Here is a 13,702-nt window from a genome sequence, read left to right as displayed (position 1 = left end):
ACTCCACTTGCCACAATTTCTTTGATTATGTGAAAGCATCAGGTAATTCCACTCTGTCTAAATCCAGGAGAAAGCAAATTTCAAAGACAAGTCAGGCTCAGGGTTTACTCTTCCGGACTTGGGATCATCATTATTTTCTTTTTTCAAGACTTTAGGTATGACTAAGGCTTTTCTTCCTGATTCTTCAGTCTTCAAATTGGTCATCAGTACAGAATTTATGAAATCATCGCCCAGTTGCAACTAATTGACAAAGGGAAACATGGAACGCGAGATTGGTGGCTATAACAAGAAAGCTAAATTTTCACACTGTAATATGAAAACCACACTCTTTTTCGTTATATCCTCTTTCTTTCAGACCAGTACATTGCAGAAACACAAGGGAATGCTCAGCGAAAGAGATGTGGTTCACTGCAAAAGAATTTCTATCTGAAAGAAAAATACGATGAACACAAAAGTTAAAAGTTGAAGAGACCTGCCCTCCATTTTTGATCATAGAACTCAAAAATCCTAAGATGCAATAATAAGGTGCAGCAAGCATCATCGAGGCAGGGTCGACATTTCAATGTAAAATCACTGACTGATAAAAGACAATCAGCTGTATCATCATTGGCATCGACAGGGCAAAACGTTGTCATGAGAAGCAAAGACAGAACGATAAACAAAACTTCAGCCTATAACTGATGCTGCCAACTATCCATCTTCTAGATTGTAAGTCTTTATGTAAGTCAGTACTGTCTTTATACCAGAAAGCTTAATCTGTACGGAAAAATTCATTTTGTGGCCTAAATGTCTCAATCATGATATGAGGGTACACAACCAAACCAGCCATAAACAGTGTGAACTGCAGATAAACAAAATAGTGAAAATTAGACAGTTTCCACAAGTATAATATCAGTCAAGTGAAACAACAAAATAAGTGCGGTGATATGTACCAGAAGAGGAAGGGTCAAGAAACCCCAGATCGGCCACAGAGCAAAGCAGAGCCTGTATTAAAAATATTAGCAAAACTTGAAAAGAAAGTACATATGCCACCCAACAAATATATGAAGAAATAACACAATTGTTTCCCTTACAAGCAAAAGGAGACAAGTCCAAGCAAGGTAATAATTGGCAAAGCTGATATGCTTAATAATTCCCACTTTTCATCAAACCTCCTTACACTCCATGCCAACATACTCGTATAAAAGAAGATGGCAATATTCAATCCAATCCCTACCAAGCCAAGGTACAAAGGCATTCTGCACACATATTAAATGACATAAGATGGGAGACATATAAGCTGAATCACACCCATGAACAACTACACAATATGTCAATGCTGAGCTGTGAGCAACTACAAACTGAATATGAAATAAAAAATCATTACTGCAAACTACAAATCGAGAAAATGTTGCAAGTTGCAAATTATAACTAAAAGGATGATTGTGATTGTTCAGAAGAATCATGTTATCACAAAATTTACCTAAAACATAAAGGGTTCTGATGTTTGCTACATTACAGAGAATTCATACATTGTATGTTAGATAAAATTAAGAAGATGCTCAAATCACTGAGTTTTGATTCACAGCCAGAGGAGATATCTGGATAGATGTTAAGAGCGTGGAACAAGGTGAAAACAGTCTCATCATCACTCCAATTTAACATTAAAATGTCCAGGAGAAAAGAACAAAGATAAGGAAAAATACTACTCTAATTCAAAGGGGGTAAAGATGCTACCAGTAAATTTTCCATTGGTCATGATATCATTGAAGAAGTCGCAACAAGAAAGAAAAGTAAATTGCATTACTTGCACAAGGTCAATAATTTAAGATCCCAATTCCTAACAAGCCCATCATCTCCATTATGTTAGGAATTGATTATTAATCATGGTGGTACTTTCTTGATAGAAAAACTGAATGAGGCTTGAAGCATAACTTTTAAAACGCAATTGACGGAACTCAAAGAGACAATTGTGTATTAAATTCAAAGGTTCCCACAAGTAGGCTGTTAGTCACTATGTAGGATCGAACTTCACTTTTTTAGCAATGTAGTCAACATGTCTACATATCTAGCAAACATAATGTGAAAGCCATGTGAAGGACTTAAAATGCATGATCCTGCATGATCACATCATTCAGACATTTGATTCTCTGATCTCGAAAGATAAAAATTTAGTTTATATCATGATCTATAATCAGGTTCTGTGCCATAATAGATTGTACAGAATGATTGATACTAGTAAATTCAACTTAGTCGGAACATGAAAACTAGCTAGATAAAACTATTTTGCCTTTTAGTTTGTCTTGTGTCATATCCATTATAAAGTCCCAGGTTAAAAGAAGTGCCTCATCACATGAGAGGAAAGTACATGATAAATAGGAAAACACACCAAACACATGATATTTCTTCATCATCTCGCAATTATCAACCAAAAGCCTTCATCCTGAAGACATAGTATAGGAAACAGTGTGACATATATGATAAAATCTTAATCATGAAAACTACATAAAATAAACCAAACACTACTCATGTGCACTAAAATACTCAATAAGCAAATTCAATTAGCTAATAATCAGGGATACATTTCTTCCATTCTCTTGTAAAAATATGCTTGTTCATAAAGTGCTTGGTTTCATCACTTTGGTGCACATGCAAAAACGAATTCAAACATACACACAGTCACCTGCTCACATACATGAAGAAAAGAAGAAATTAGAAGATTAGACATTACAGGTTTCCTACTGACCATAAAGTATTCATATTAATCAGTTTTTTCCCCTATAAAATTTAAAACAAACATTATCCCAAAAGGTAAAGTTTTTTTAAACAATTTTTTTTTGCACATTTAAATAAATCCACAAAAAAATCTAATATCTTTATCCACAACAGAGTAGCCTCTTTTTCTGAGCTGCTCCATCCCGTGTTGTGTACATAAGTTCCCATATATGCTAAAATTGAATGAGCAGATGTTCGGCACACAAACAATCATTCAGCAACCCAAAAGATTGATATCAAAATAGAGCTAACACCAAAGTGCAAAGCGGCACTTGAAATGGATACTTGGAGCTCTGGAACAGCAATGTAGTTCCACTTTGTTGTCCACCAATTTAGAGGTTCAAGCACTACTTGCATTTCAGCTACAATTTGCAAATGGCTCCGGAGCACTTTGACTTCTGAACCAATTGAAAGCAGCATTTCCAATAATCTCAGGAGCCCTTAGGAATTTTTGTTTTTAACTAGGTTCTCCCATTTCAGTTACAATTTTAATTAGCTCCAAGGCACTTTGTCATTGAAGCATCCAAAGCAAAGAGAATAAAGAGACTTGTCAAGGGCCATAACAAGTTTTCAGATACCATAATTATATAGAACAGGATACTAGCAACTATTCGACAGCCAAAAAACAACATTCAAGAATAAGCACTTAACTAACAACTAAATCTCATAAATCATACATAAAACGCAAAATTTGAGTACTCTAAACCACACAAAGTATAAAATTCAATCCAGTCACTTACCTTCTAATTCGCTCATCGTGCCACAATAGATATATCAAATTGGAGTGTCTATCACCAAAGTAGATAATGAACAATGCTGAACCAACCCAAAGCACATTCTCCAGAATCTCAGTCCACGTCCTACTTCTCGGAGTTGCCGGTGACAAAGGATGTAGCCTTGAGCAGGCGTCATCCTCGAGGTCCTCATTGCCTGATGCATAGCCTTGACTATGCCTTTGCCTCATATATCCACCACCACCTGGTGTCCCACCTGACATTTTTTACACCCTCTGACACAACACGAACTCCCTCAAAAAAGAGAAAAAAAAAATCAATCTTTCAAAGAACTGTTAAAAAAACCCGCTTCCTGGAATGAAATTTCCACAAAGAATCAAGTAAAATTTCGTACTTTTTACTGTTAAACCCTACTCCAATGTCAAAATCACAACTTTTTGAATCAAAACTCTAAGGAAATTGAATTTAAAAACTCAACAAAAATCAATGAAAAATGAAAACCCAGAGGGAAAATGAAATTACTCAAGGAACCCAGCTAGCAAATTTCAATTTTTATCATCTAATAGAATTCAATAAAAAATCTTTAAAAAATTTTGAAAAATGAAGAGTGTCACTACAAACCCATCTACAAGCCCCACAAAATCTCCAAAACCCAGATACAGATTCAGCTTCTCCTCGATACCCACGTAATAGTTTCCCTGATTCTGGTCATCAATGCCAAAGATTTTTTATAAATAAAATACCAAAAAAATCTGCCAAAAATTGGTTTAATAAATGATACCCAAATGGGTAGTTTAGTCTTTTGGTGTTTTCAGTTCCCTGCTAGAAAGAAACTTGTTCGTTAAACTATGTGTCGTTTTATGGGTGACGAAGAGGATCTGTCTCAAACGGAATAAAAGGAGATGAAACGGTGAAGTCATGAAGTGATACGTTTCCTGTTCTTCGAAGAAAGAATGTGTTCATATTTTTCTTTTTTGGGGCTGGGGCGGGGGGCGTGGTGGGGAACTTCTATAAATTTTTTACCTTTTTGGAAATTATATTTTGGTTTTAGCTAAGAGTTATCATTTTTATAATAATAAATCTTAACCTGGTGGTTAACATAAAATGAAGTCAATGATGATCGCTGATCTTTGGTCACGTAAGGGTGATATTTGATCACGTGGCGAGAGGTGATTGGTGGGAATGTTGAATGTCAATGGTTTTGTTTCTTTTGCTTTGACTTTCTTACATCATGGGAAAGAAAGGAAGGTCTTTTTGTGTTTTAGTTTAGATGCTAGATTGAAAAGCAAGAATGGTGGGGGGTGGGGGGATGCTTGGCCGCCACTTCATTAAAGATAAGCATATGATTATCTTCCAATTCCAGCTGCCTAAAGTAAAGGGAATGTTGCTTTTTCAAACTGAGCTGGAACGGGTGGACAATTGGATAAGATCGATAACCTGTCATTCAAAAGTTGCAAAATCCGTTAAGAATTTGGGGAAGTTGGGATATAGGTGCAAAGGCACATGCTATTTCAATCATTTCTAAATTTGCACTTCATTTCTTCTCCAATTCTTGTCAAGCGTAGAAAAATGAAATACGAGAAGAAAAAAGGTTTCTGTATTACATGTGCATAAAGTCAAATTTAATCCTTATAAGCGAAGAATAAGTGAAAGATATAAACAGATTAATGAATAAAAAGAACAGCAAACCTGAAGTCACCCATCGTTTTCATATAACAGAAATGTGAAGTCAGGACTCCGGAGAACTTCCCAGGGAGGTTGCTTGGACATGAAGGCTCGTTCTGACAATTCTGATGCCACCTCTGGCCAACTCTTCTTTGTTTGTTGTTTGAAATGAAAGTGACATTTTCTCTTTGGGTCAACAATTAACGAAATGAAAGCGATCTAACCTGGCCTTCTTCGTCCAAACCTGTAACCTTAAACCAGCTCTAACCTGTGACAGTCAATGAGTAAAACACTCCATTCCTAATTCCCAATAGCTGGCCAGAAAGATACAAGCAACGCGTAGCGAGACACAAACAGGGTGTGGACGCTAGATGAGTTGGAGAAGAGAAACAAATATGAACAAATCTTCCGAGGATAGTTGAAAGATGCTACACTAGAAAGGATACTGCTGATTTTGGATTGCACACTGATTGAACACTAACCAGTTCATCATCGTCACCATCAACAACAATCATCAATTGTTATCCAGCTGCCCATTTACAACAATCCATGCAATTAGTAAAATTTTTTAAGTCATCTATTAGTAAAGAGAACCAAAGAGTGAAATTACTTTCATGATCATACAGGAACTAATATTACAAGTAATGTTGATTTGCGTATAGGAACCACTTGAACGGGATGAAATGTAGAAGAAACTTATGCAGGCTCAATGGTTTCCACCTCCACCGCACAAGCTAACCAAGTCCATTAATGTTGAGTATAACACGTCCAAAGATAAATGCCCCAAAAACTTTCTATACTCGGATGCACCATCAGACATGTCCATTTGAAGTTTCCAATCCTCTGCAAATCCATCTTCCATCACTAACCACCAAGAGATGCAGCCTTGAATGTCTTCTGGGTCCACATGGGCCACCAGGCTAACAGTCTCCCCCTGTTCTAGCTCAAAAGTCAAGCACAGAAAATCACGATTTGTTTTTATTCCCACCATGAGAGCTTCCTCATGAAGCCAACGAATAACTTGGCTTGCAACCTGTAGCCAGAGTCAGACGTGTCAATCACATGGAAGGACTATACCAGTAAAATACCTAAACAAGCAAATACATGCATCTTCTGATCACACCTCAAGAAGAATGTGAGTAAACAAGATTGAACAGCAGCATACAGCCTACACTAAACTCGCCAAATAACAAAAGTTAAATAGACAAATTCACAGTTACTTAGTGATTATGCAACAACAACCTATTTTAATGTCAATAACTAAAATTTGTATCTGCTAGGAGATAAAAATGGGTGCTAGCGGGTAGAAAATGGAAGATAAAAATCATTGTTTCCATTGCTTGGTAGGAGAGAGCTCAGAAAAAAGCAAACATGAGAAATAGGGCCATATTTCTCACTGAGAAAAAGGTAAACATCTTTTCCTTTCACATTTCACTTTCTCCTCGTGCTTCTCTATCATCCCTGCTTCCTCTTTAAGCAAAGGCACCTCTTTCTCCACATTAATATCTAATCACTTCAGTTTAGGTAAAAACTCTCAGGGTAATCACATGATTGGTACTCACACAACCAAGTAGGTTGAGGAATTTGCACTACCCTCTTAACTTTCTAAGCATAAATTATGCCATCCTTGTCTTGATTCTGATAATTTAAAATCTTCAGCTTTGCAGAACCAGAACTTCTGTACCACCAAGGTTCAGCAGACGTTTCCATTAAGGTATAGCTTCCACACCATATTTCAAATTTGCTCAAATTACAAAGGTATTCTCTCAACCATAACTCAGTAAAGTAACTATGACTAAAGATTCATTTCAATCTCTCAGCACAGGAAAAGTAATGATTTATACTATGCAAAACAGAGAGTACATTTAGACATTTTCAAAATGATAGTAGAATACATGTATTTCAAATATATCTATAATTCTATGTCAGTGCTGAGGAGCAATCATTTTAATCTTATTATTCCAATATTAGGTCGTTTGGCAGCCTCATTGCTTTAAATGTATATCAGATATCAAATGAGATGCAGATCGTATCAGCAGGACAATCTATTTAGAACTTCATAACCTGTTTCCCAATAAATCGACAGTCTTAAGATTGTAGCAATCCTAGAAACTGACAATAGCAACCTACCTGCTGCAGTATTATAACAGGAAGATCAGCCAAGTCACAGTCATATTTGTTTACAGAACATATGTCCTCAGAACTTCTTTTGAACAGTCCGACAACATTAGGAGCACCTTCCCCTTCAACATTGATACGGTCATCATTCACCACCACCTTGGTACGAAATTGTGATTTTATAGCATCCTTCATGTTCTGGAAGTCTGATTTTTGGGATTGGGACTCCACATGAAGAATGGACTGAGGAACTTTCATAAAGATTGTCCAGGAAGATGTCCGAGAATGCCAAGTAGGATGGGTCATCAAATGGAGATATGGGACCCTACAAACCTACAGATATCATGGAAAGTCATAGTAAAAAGTAAGAACAATGGAATCTAAAGAAAACTAGTCACTAATCCATGTCAAATGATTAATAGGGAAAATACCACATTTTCCAGCTTCATAAGAACTCTGTTTGAAAAAATTCTATGAGCCAGAGACAGACTGAAATGACCAAGAAGACCAGATCCAACCTTTCCTGATTGACCAGATACTCGAGTACCAGATGAATTTGGTCTATCCTTCCCTTTTATGAATGCATGTTCATGAACAATTTGCTGTAGATATATTTCACAACTGATACGATTAGGGAAACCCCATTTCTTTTCAGTAATATCATGTTTTCCTTCTCCTGATTTCACATCATCAAATGAATCCAAAGATACAATTGCAGACTCCAAATTCTGGGCATTGGCAGTGTCAACAGCCTGATCATCGCCCTTACTAGATGGCACAAGTGATATGAACAGAGAGGTTCCTTGACCTATGCTCAATTGTAGATAATTTTCTCGTATTCCAGTTACATTGACTCCAGCAGATTGGTTGAATGCTTCACGATTCACCATATCAAACACCTGAACCAAAGAAACATAATTATAGTAAACAAATAAAAGCATATTAAGTCATAAAAGGGCTAAGAGAAAGCAAAATCTACCTGATCATTAAAGATTGATTGATGAACTTCCCGAAGGAGCAAATGCGTTTCTTTAACACTCTCATCATCACTCATTGATTCTTTCTGAGAGTCTCTTGTGGTCTGATCAACTGAGCCATGAGTCTTAATCTTACTTGATTCTTTTGGGATATCAGCAGAATGCACACCAAGAAAACCAAAATGAAGAGAGTGACATGAATTTGAAGGTAAGTTGATAGCCAGCATTCCAGCTGAATCATGTTCAATATGAATGACAGATAGAGAGGAAGGACGAGAAATTGTTGCTGAATCATATAATGAATTATCAAAAAGATCAATAGTGAAGCCTTCGTTGCTGGAAGACGGAGCTGCCACTCGTTGCCGTTTAACTTTCCAATTTTGCTGCAATCTATCCGCTTGTTAGGAAATAAGAAAAATGGAGTATGTAAACGAACTAGGCTTGCACAATATCAATCGCACAAATGAGCTTATAGAATAATGAGTCAAGAAGATGGAATATCATAGCATCAACATTTCAAATAAATATTCTTTTACATGAATGCAGAGGGATACCTTATTAGAGCACCATAAAATCTTGCTTCCCTAGCAATCTGCTGTTCCAAAGCTTTGGCAGACTGTTTGAAGTATTTACCCAGATGCTGCAATATAGAAGTAAAATTCAACAGGAAATCACAAAATTGTTTCAATAAATACCTAGACAAATAGGCATATTTTCAATGAAAAGGGTAATTACAACCCCATATGTTATACAACTCAAACTTAAATTGAACAGAGAGTTGAGAGCATCACTTCTATTTCCCAGAAGAAAAAGGAGAAGAATACCCGGTAACATTGTAGCTTGGTTGCAGCAGATACAGCAAGATCAGACAGGACCTCATTAGGCAATGGTTTTGGCCTTGTCATGCCAGCCACTGTTACAGCATCATTAGCTTCCACCTTTAACAAAAAAGAATAAAAATTTGATTTAAATGACTTCTCATATAACATTCAAAAACGCAGCACTATACATTTTTGAACTCACTATATCAAGGAAACGGAAACACAACTGGACAAAGAAGCTAAACAAAACTTCACCTATAGCTTTTGAATTCACTAACAAAAAAGAAATGTTTCCTACAACCCTGTTTACCTTCAGAGCTCAAGCATTCAAGCCCAACAACAATGATGCCGCAATACAGGACACCAAGTTTCAACTGTGATGATTCTCATTTTTTACTTGAGAAGAAAAAAAAAGTTTAAAAAATTGAAACAAGGCCAGATAATGGCATTAAATTCAATCAAGTAAAATTTATATAATCATACACAATATACAAACACAATGTCTAGTTGCCTTACTAACTTATTGCTTGCGTTTCAATACAAAAGCAAAAGCAGACTACAAACTCGAAATATTAAAAATGCATGTTTTTACTTTGTATCCAGCAATTATTCTTAACCTAATCTTTCATTTAATTATTTACTCTTTTTCAGTCAAATGTAATTCTACTTTTGAGAATTTACAGGAGTAAGCAACAAAAGCAACAACGAAAGAAAACCTCAGTAAACCACCAATAGCTACGGAATTTACCGTGTTGATAAGGTCGATGATAACGGAGAGCTCCTGGTGAGCCAATTGGAGATTCTCAACCATGCTCTGCCACTGCCACGTTGCGGTAGCATCTTTGGAGTTCTTCTTCTTCTGCTTCTTCTTCCTCTCCCTTTCTTCGTCAGTTTCCAACGCCCACGCGAAGTCTATTCGTCGTATCAGCGACACTCGCTTCTCGTCGTAGCTTAACTCGCTACACAACACAACATTTAAAAAAAGAAACACCATTAGCACGCAGCGGAAAGTATATGAAGAAGGAATTTTATCAGAAAGAAAAGCTTACTGAGGGTATCGTTCGACGCCGTTTTCTTCGATGGCATCGAGGGCTCTAACGGGGAGCTTATCCAGGGAGATTTCTAGGTTTCCGTCCATTTTTTCCCGGAAAATCTGAGGGAAAATGTTTGAATCGAGCCCTAGAAGAAAGCGTTGGGAGTTCAGTGTTACAGAGATTTAGAAGTGAAAAGTCCGTTTTGTCCATGGGATTTCAGGATTGAACGATGGATAGGGCCTTTTGTTGAAGTTGGAGAATAGAAGGGGAAGGCCCAGTAGGGAAGCAGGCTTAGGCTTATTTAATTTGTGTTTTTAACCCAAACCCAATTAACCAAGAAAGGAGACTGTTACATTTAGAAATAATTAAAAAAAGGGCATAAATAACATAACCTAATTTTCAAAAAAAAAAAAATTAAGGTTAAATTTAAAAATTTAATTTAGAAATTTTGATTTCAACTAGTAGATTAAAATATATGAAATAAATTTATTTCTCATTATATATAAAATTTACGAAAACATTCACATAAAATTAAAAAAAAAAGTATTAATTAAAATTTGAGTAATATTTTATACGACAAATCAAATTTACGTTGAAAAACCGTGTCACACTAATTTTGTGATGTTGTTGATATAATTTCACCATCTAGAAGAACACCATTTGAACGTAATTAAATCACAATTCCACTAATTTTTTTTATCCATCATTTTCAGTAGGAGAAGCAGTGTAAGCATGGAAGTCCTCGGGGTATGTCATTTGAAAAAGTTTGTTGTTCCCATTTGCATATTATATTTTCATTCTCTTTCATGTTTTTAATAAATCCAAGCGCATAGCAGAGTTTTTCCATGATTAGAGGGTGAAATTTTGAATAAAAGTTTAGGTCTAACCGGCCGGGTTATATGCAAAATGCTTTTTATTTATTCTGTTCACAGTGCACAGCTCGAAGTACAACTTTTTAGTGGACGTGATTTTGATCATACTTAACAAAGATTGACAATGTTTGAAAAATGAAACATGTTGCAGACCTGATATAGACAGCATTTGAAAATCATAGATATGCCTGCTTCCGGATGGCTGCCTGCCACGTTAATTTCCATGACGTTTTGGTTTCTGAATTCAATTTCTTTCTCAACAACTACGTACTTTGAACTGATCAGTTTCGGTAAAATGTTTTCTAGAAGTGATCCATGGACATACGGCATTGCCCTATTGAACATTGACTTTCTAACCCATTTTTTCATTTTTACTGATCAACAGAACCGTGAGAAGGCTTTGGCCATAAGCCGAGAATCCTACTTGTGACCTGTGCCTAGTTTTGGCCTCCAGCAGGAAGTTAGCATATTGCACAATCGGTGATGCAAATATGTTGAAATGGCAGTGGTTTTAAAGGACCACACTGATAAGTCCACAAAGATTGGCGTTGGAGCAGACTTTGAACAGCTTGAAACCAGTCATCACGAAAACTCTTGGTAGCTGCAGTGCAGTAGGCAAACACTACTCTCTCATGTTTGTAGGAAGACTATTCTTAGCAGACTCCAAAAATCATGTACCTACCCCCAAAAAGATGGTTGAATTAGTTAATTACTTGTACTGGTATTTTGTGCCTCTCTCTCCGTTGCACTCCCCGATTTAATTTTCCTGCTCTCCTCGGCGACTTCTTTTATATATAGCGAGCTGAATTCAGCTTTCAATTATGTATATAATAGAAAGTAGCCATTGTTACTTTCTTCAATCAATAAAGTTAGGATATAGGAGACATCCTTAATTAGTTAAAAACTATTACTTCTCTCTAATTGTTGGGAGATCTATACAAGGAATTTAGGTTTTGGCTATAACCTCTTAAATGTAATAAGATCAAAGTTGAAAAAAAAAATCACATAAGATTGGCAAATATTAACAATATTATTCATTCTAACTCAGCATTATGCAGACAGAACATAGTTTTGTTTTCCCAAAAGTTGATGACTTTGATATAAAATTTTGGGTTAGGAAAGTCAAGGATTATTGTGTGTATCTAAAGACATATACAGTGAAAAACATAACATGAAAGTAGAAAGTATTAGTAAAATTGTTTGGCATCAGCTCAATGAACACTAGTTCACTTTATAACATTCAAAAGGGAGATCAATTTGAAGTTTTCTTTTGATGTTTGTCATTAGATATGGAATATTTAGGCACTGTCTGTTTTCTTTTTTACTGTTATTTCTTATTTTTATTGTTGAACGGTTTTTATGTTTGGTATTCTTTAAAATGACCCTCCACCTTATTAATAAAAAAGATTTTTATTGATTGAGAAAAAAAATGTAATATATAAATTTAGATATTTTTTGACATTTCCAAAAAAAATTTGTAATCATATATATAACATACTTTTTTGCTATTTCTTTATACCTAAAGGTGTTTAAAACATTTTATAATAATTAAACTTTGTTACACCTGTGTTATACATAAATGATTTAGTATGTAAATGGATAGATGTACCTTCAAAACATATAACATGCCTTTAGTGCACTGCATGACATGGATTTTTAATATACAATAATGTTATTTTTTTAATCACATTACCCTAAATGTGTTTTAAATGTCTAAATTATAAAAATATCGTTAAAAATTAAGAAAACTAACATATCAAAAAATTGAGAAAAACAAAAGAATATTGGTTCTCTTACTTTGAAAACTTCTAACCCTTTAATATATTCTATTCAATCTGACATGATTTTTTAATTAACTTTAAAGAAAAAAAATTTTAATTAAAAAAGTAAAAGTGTTTTCCTTTAAAAGATTTAAAAGTTATTGTATATTTTAATAATTAGTTTATCAGCATTTCAATTAAAAAGATTTTTTCTGAATAAAGTTTAATTTTTGTGTAAAGAATTAATAAAAAATCAATGGAATAATAATGAAAGTGTAATCGATTGCCTTGGGTAGAGGTAACCTCTAAGTTTTTAGCAAACTAGGTGGTACATACCTATAGCATCCATAAACATGAGATAGGAAAATACATATAAAAAATTTATAGAAAGGATATAGTAAAAATAATTTAAATCTCGATAGATTATGATTTATATACATATTAGATACATAATTGTAATGTATTCTAAATTATTATATTAAAAATAATAGTTTAAATTTCCTTAACCATCATTTTGTGGTATTATTCTATTTTAATTGCTTTTTTCAATATTTTTATATGTGTTGCTTAGTTATATTTATAAGAATGGTATCAATGACATTATTATTACACCATTATTCTTAATTAAACATTTAAATGGAGTAAGGTACGGTGAATTTCTTGTGACACTATAATATATCAAAAATATCTTGTAGAGGCGTTTTATAAAAAAATTTAAAGACATCATTATTTTATTTTAACAAGGAATTGAACATTGAAAAGGAAAGGGGTAGATAACAATTTCTAATTCTCTTTTTTTTTTCTTTTAGCTTTTAATGTAGCCAAACTTACATTTTATAAAAAACAATTTACTTTAATAAGGACTTCAAATGTTTATAAGAAAATTGATGGATAAAAATTATCTAATATAATTTAATAAAAAAAATTATCAATTAGGAAAAGTTTACTTTATTCAGGCTTTCAACGT

General features: G+C 34.5%; 2 protein-coding genes across 5 annotated transcripts; both read right to left on the bottom strand.

Annotated features, from left to right (window-relative positions):
- Window positions 1–314: 314 nt before the first annotated feature.
- Window positions 315–5,484, bottom strand: LOC18588732 (testis- and ovary-specific PAZ domain protein). Of its 2 annotated transcripts, none has more exons than XM_007013334.3 (5): window positions 5,178–5,484; window positions 3,495–4,925; window positions 1,074–1,238; window positions 933–984; window positions 315–841 (listed from the first exon to the last, which is right to left on the bottom strand). In XM_007013334.3, exons 2-5 carry the CDS (start codon window positions 3,749–3,751, stop codon window positions 752–754), a joined length of 564 nt encoding a protein of 187 aa, XP_007013396.1. In that variant the 5' UTR covers window positions 3,752–4,925; window positions 5,178–5,484; the 3' UTR covers window positions 315–751. The 2 variants fall into 2 exon arrangements, with proteins under 2 accessions (XP_007013396.1, XP_088665881.1); XM_088809755.1 differs by having other exon boundaries at window positions 3,495–3,782.
- Window positions 5,485–5,623: 139 nt separating this feature from the next.
- On the bottom strand, window positions 5,624–10,302 carry LOC18588731 (RNA polymerase II transcription mediator). 3 transcript variants are annotated; one of them, XR_016028338.1, is made up of 9 exons: window positions 10,119–10,302; window positions 9,818–10,028; window positions 9,073–9,186; window positions 8,803–8,888; window positions 8,251–8,638; window positions 7,703–8,170; window positions 7,284–7,604; window positions 5,793–6,186; window positions 5,624–5,682 (listed from the first exon to the last, which is right to left on the bottom strand). XR_016028338.1 is itself a non-coding variant. In XM_088809754.1 (8 exons), exons 1-8 carry the CDS (start codon window positions 10,205–10,207, stop codon window positions 5,860–5,862), a joined length of 1,917 nt encoding a protein of 638 aa, XP_088665880.1. In that variant the 5' UTR covers window positions 10,208–10,302; the 3' UTR covers window positions 5,624–5,859. The 3 variants fall into 3 exon arrangements, 2 of the variants coding, with proteins under 2 accessions (XP_088665880.1, XP_007013391.2); XM_088809754.1 differs by having other exon boundaries at window positions 5,624–6,186; window positions 7,790–8,170; XM_007013329.3 differs by having other exon boundaries at window positions 5,624–6,186; window positions 10,119–10,301.
- Window positions 10,303–13,702: the final 3,400 nt, after the last annotated feature.

Source organism: Theobroma cacao, chromosome 9 (assembly GCF_053813885.1).
Source record: "Theobroma cacao isolate CCN51 chromosome 9, ASM5381388v1, whole genome shotgun sequence".
Taxonomy (NCBI): Eukaryota; Viridiplantae; Streptophyta; class Magnoliopsida; order Malvales; family Malvaceae; genus Theobroma; species Theobroma cacao.
Note: the sequence above shows the minus strand (reverse complement) of the source record. Positions and strands in the feature narration are given on the sequence as shown.

Bases quoted from the DNA above. Each gene is read 5' to 3' on its own strand.
- LOC18588732 (XM_007013334.3), bottom strand. From the start codon at position 3,751: ATGTCAGGTGGGACACCAGGTGGTGGTGGATATATGAGGCAAAGGCAT. The intron at 1,239-3,494 runs GTAAGTGACTGG...ATATGTGTGCAG, and splicing joins CACGATGAGCGAATTAGAAG to AATGCCTTTGTACCTTGGCT. The intron at 985-1,073 runs GTAAGGGAAACA...TTTTTAATACAG, and splicing joins GGACTTGTCTCCTTTTGCTT to GCTCTGCTTTGCTCTGTGGC.
- LOC18588731 (XM_007013329.3), bottom strand. From the start codon at position 10,207: ATGGACGGAAACCTAGAAATCTCCCTGGATAAGCTCCCCGTTAGAGCC. The intron at 10,029-10,118 runs GTAAGCTTTTCT...TGTGTTGTGTAG, and splicing joins GGCGTCGAACGATACCCTCA to CGAGTTAAGCTACGACGAGA. The intron at 9,187-9,817 runs GTAAATTCCGTA...TTTTTGTTAAAG, and splicing joins TCATCGACCTTATCAACACG to GTGGAAGCTAATGATGCTGT.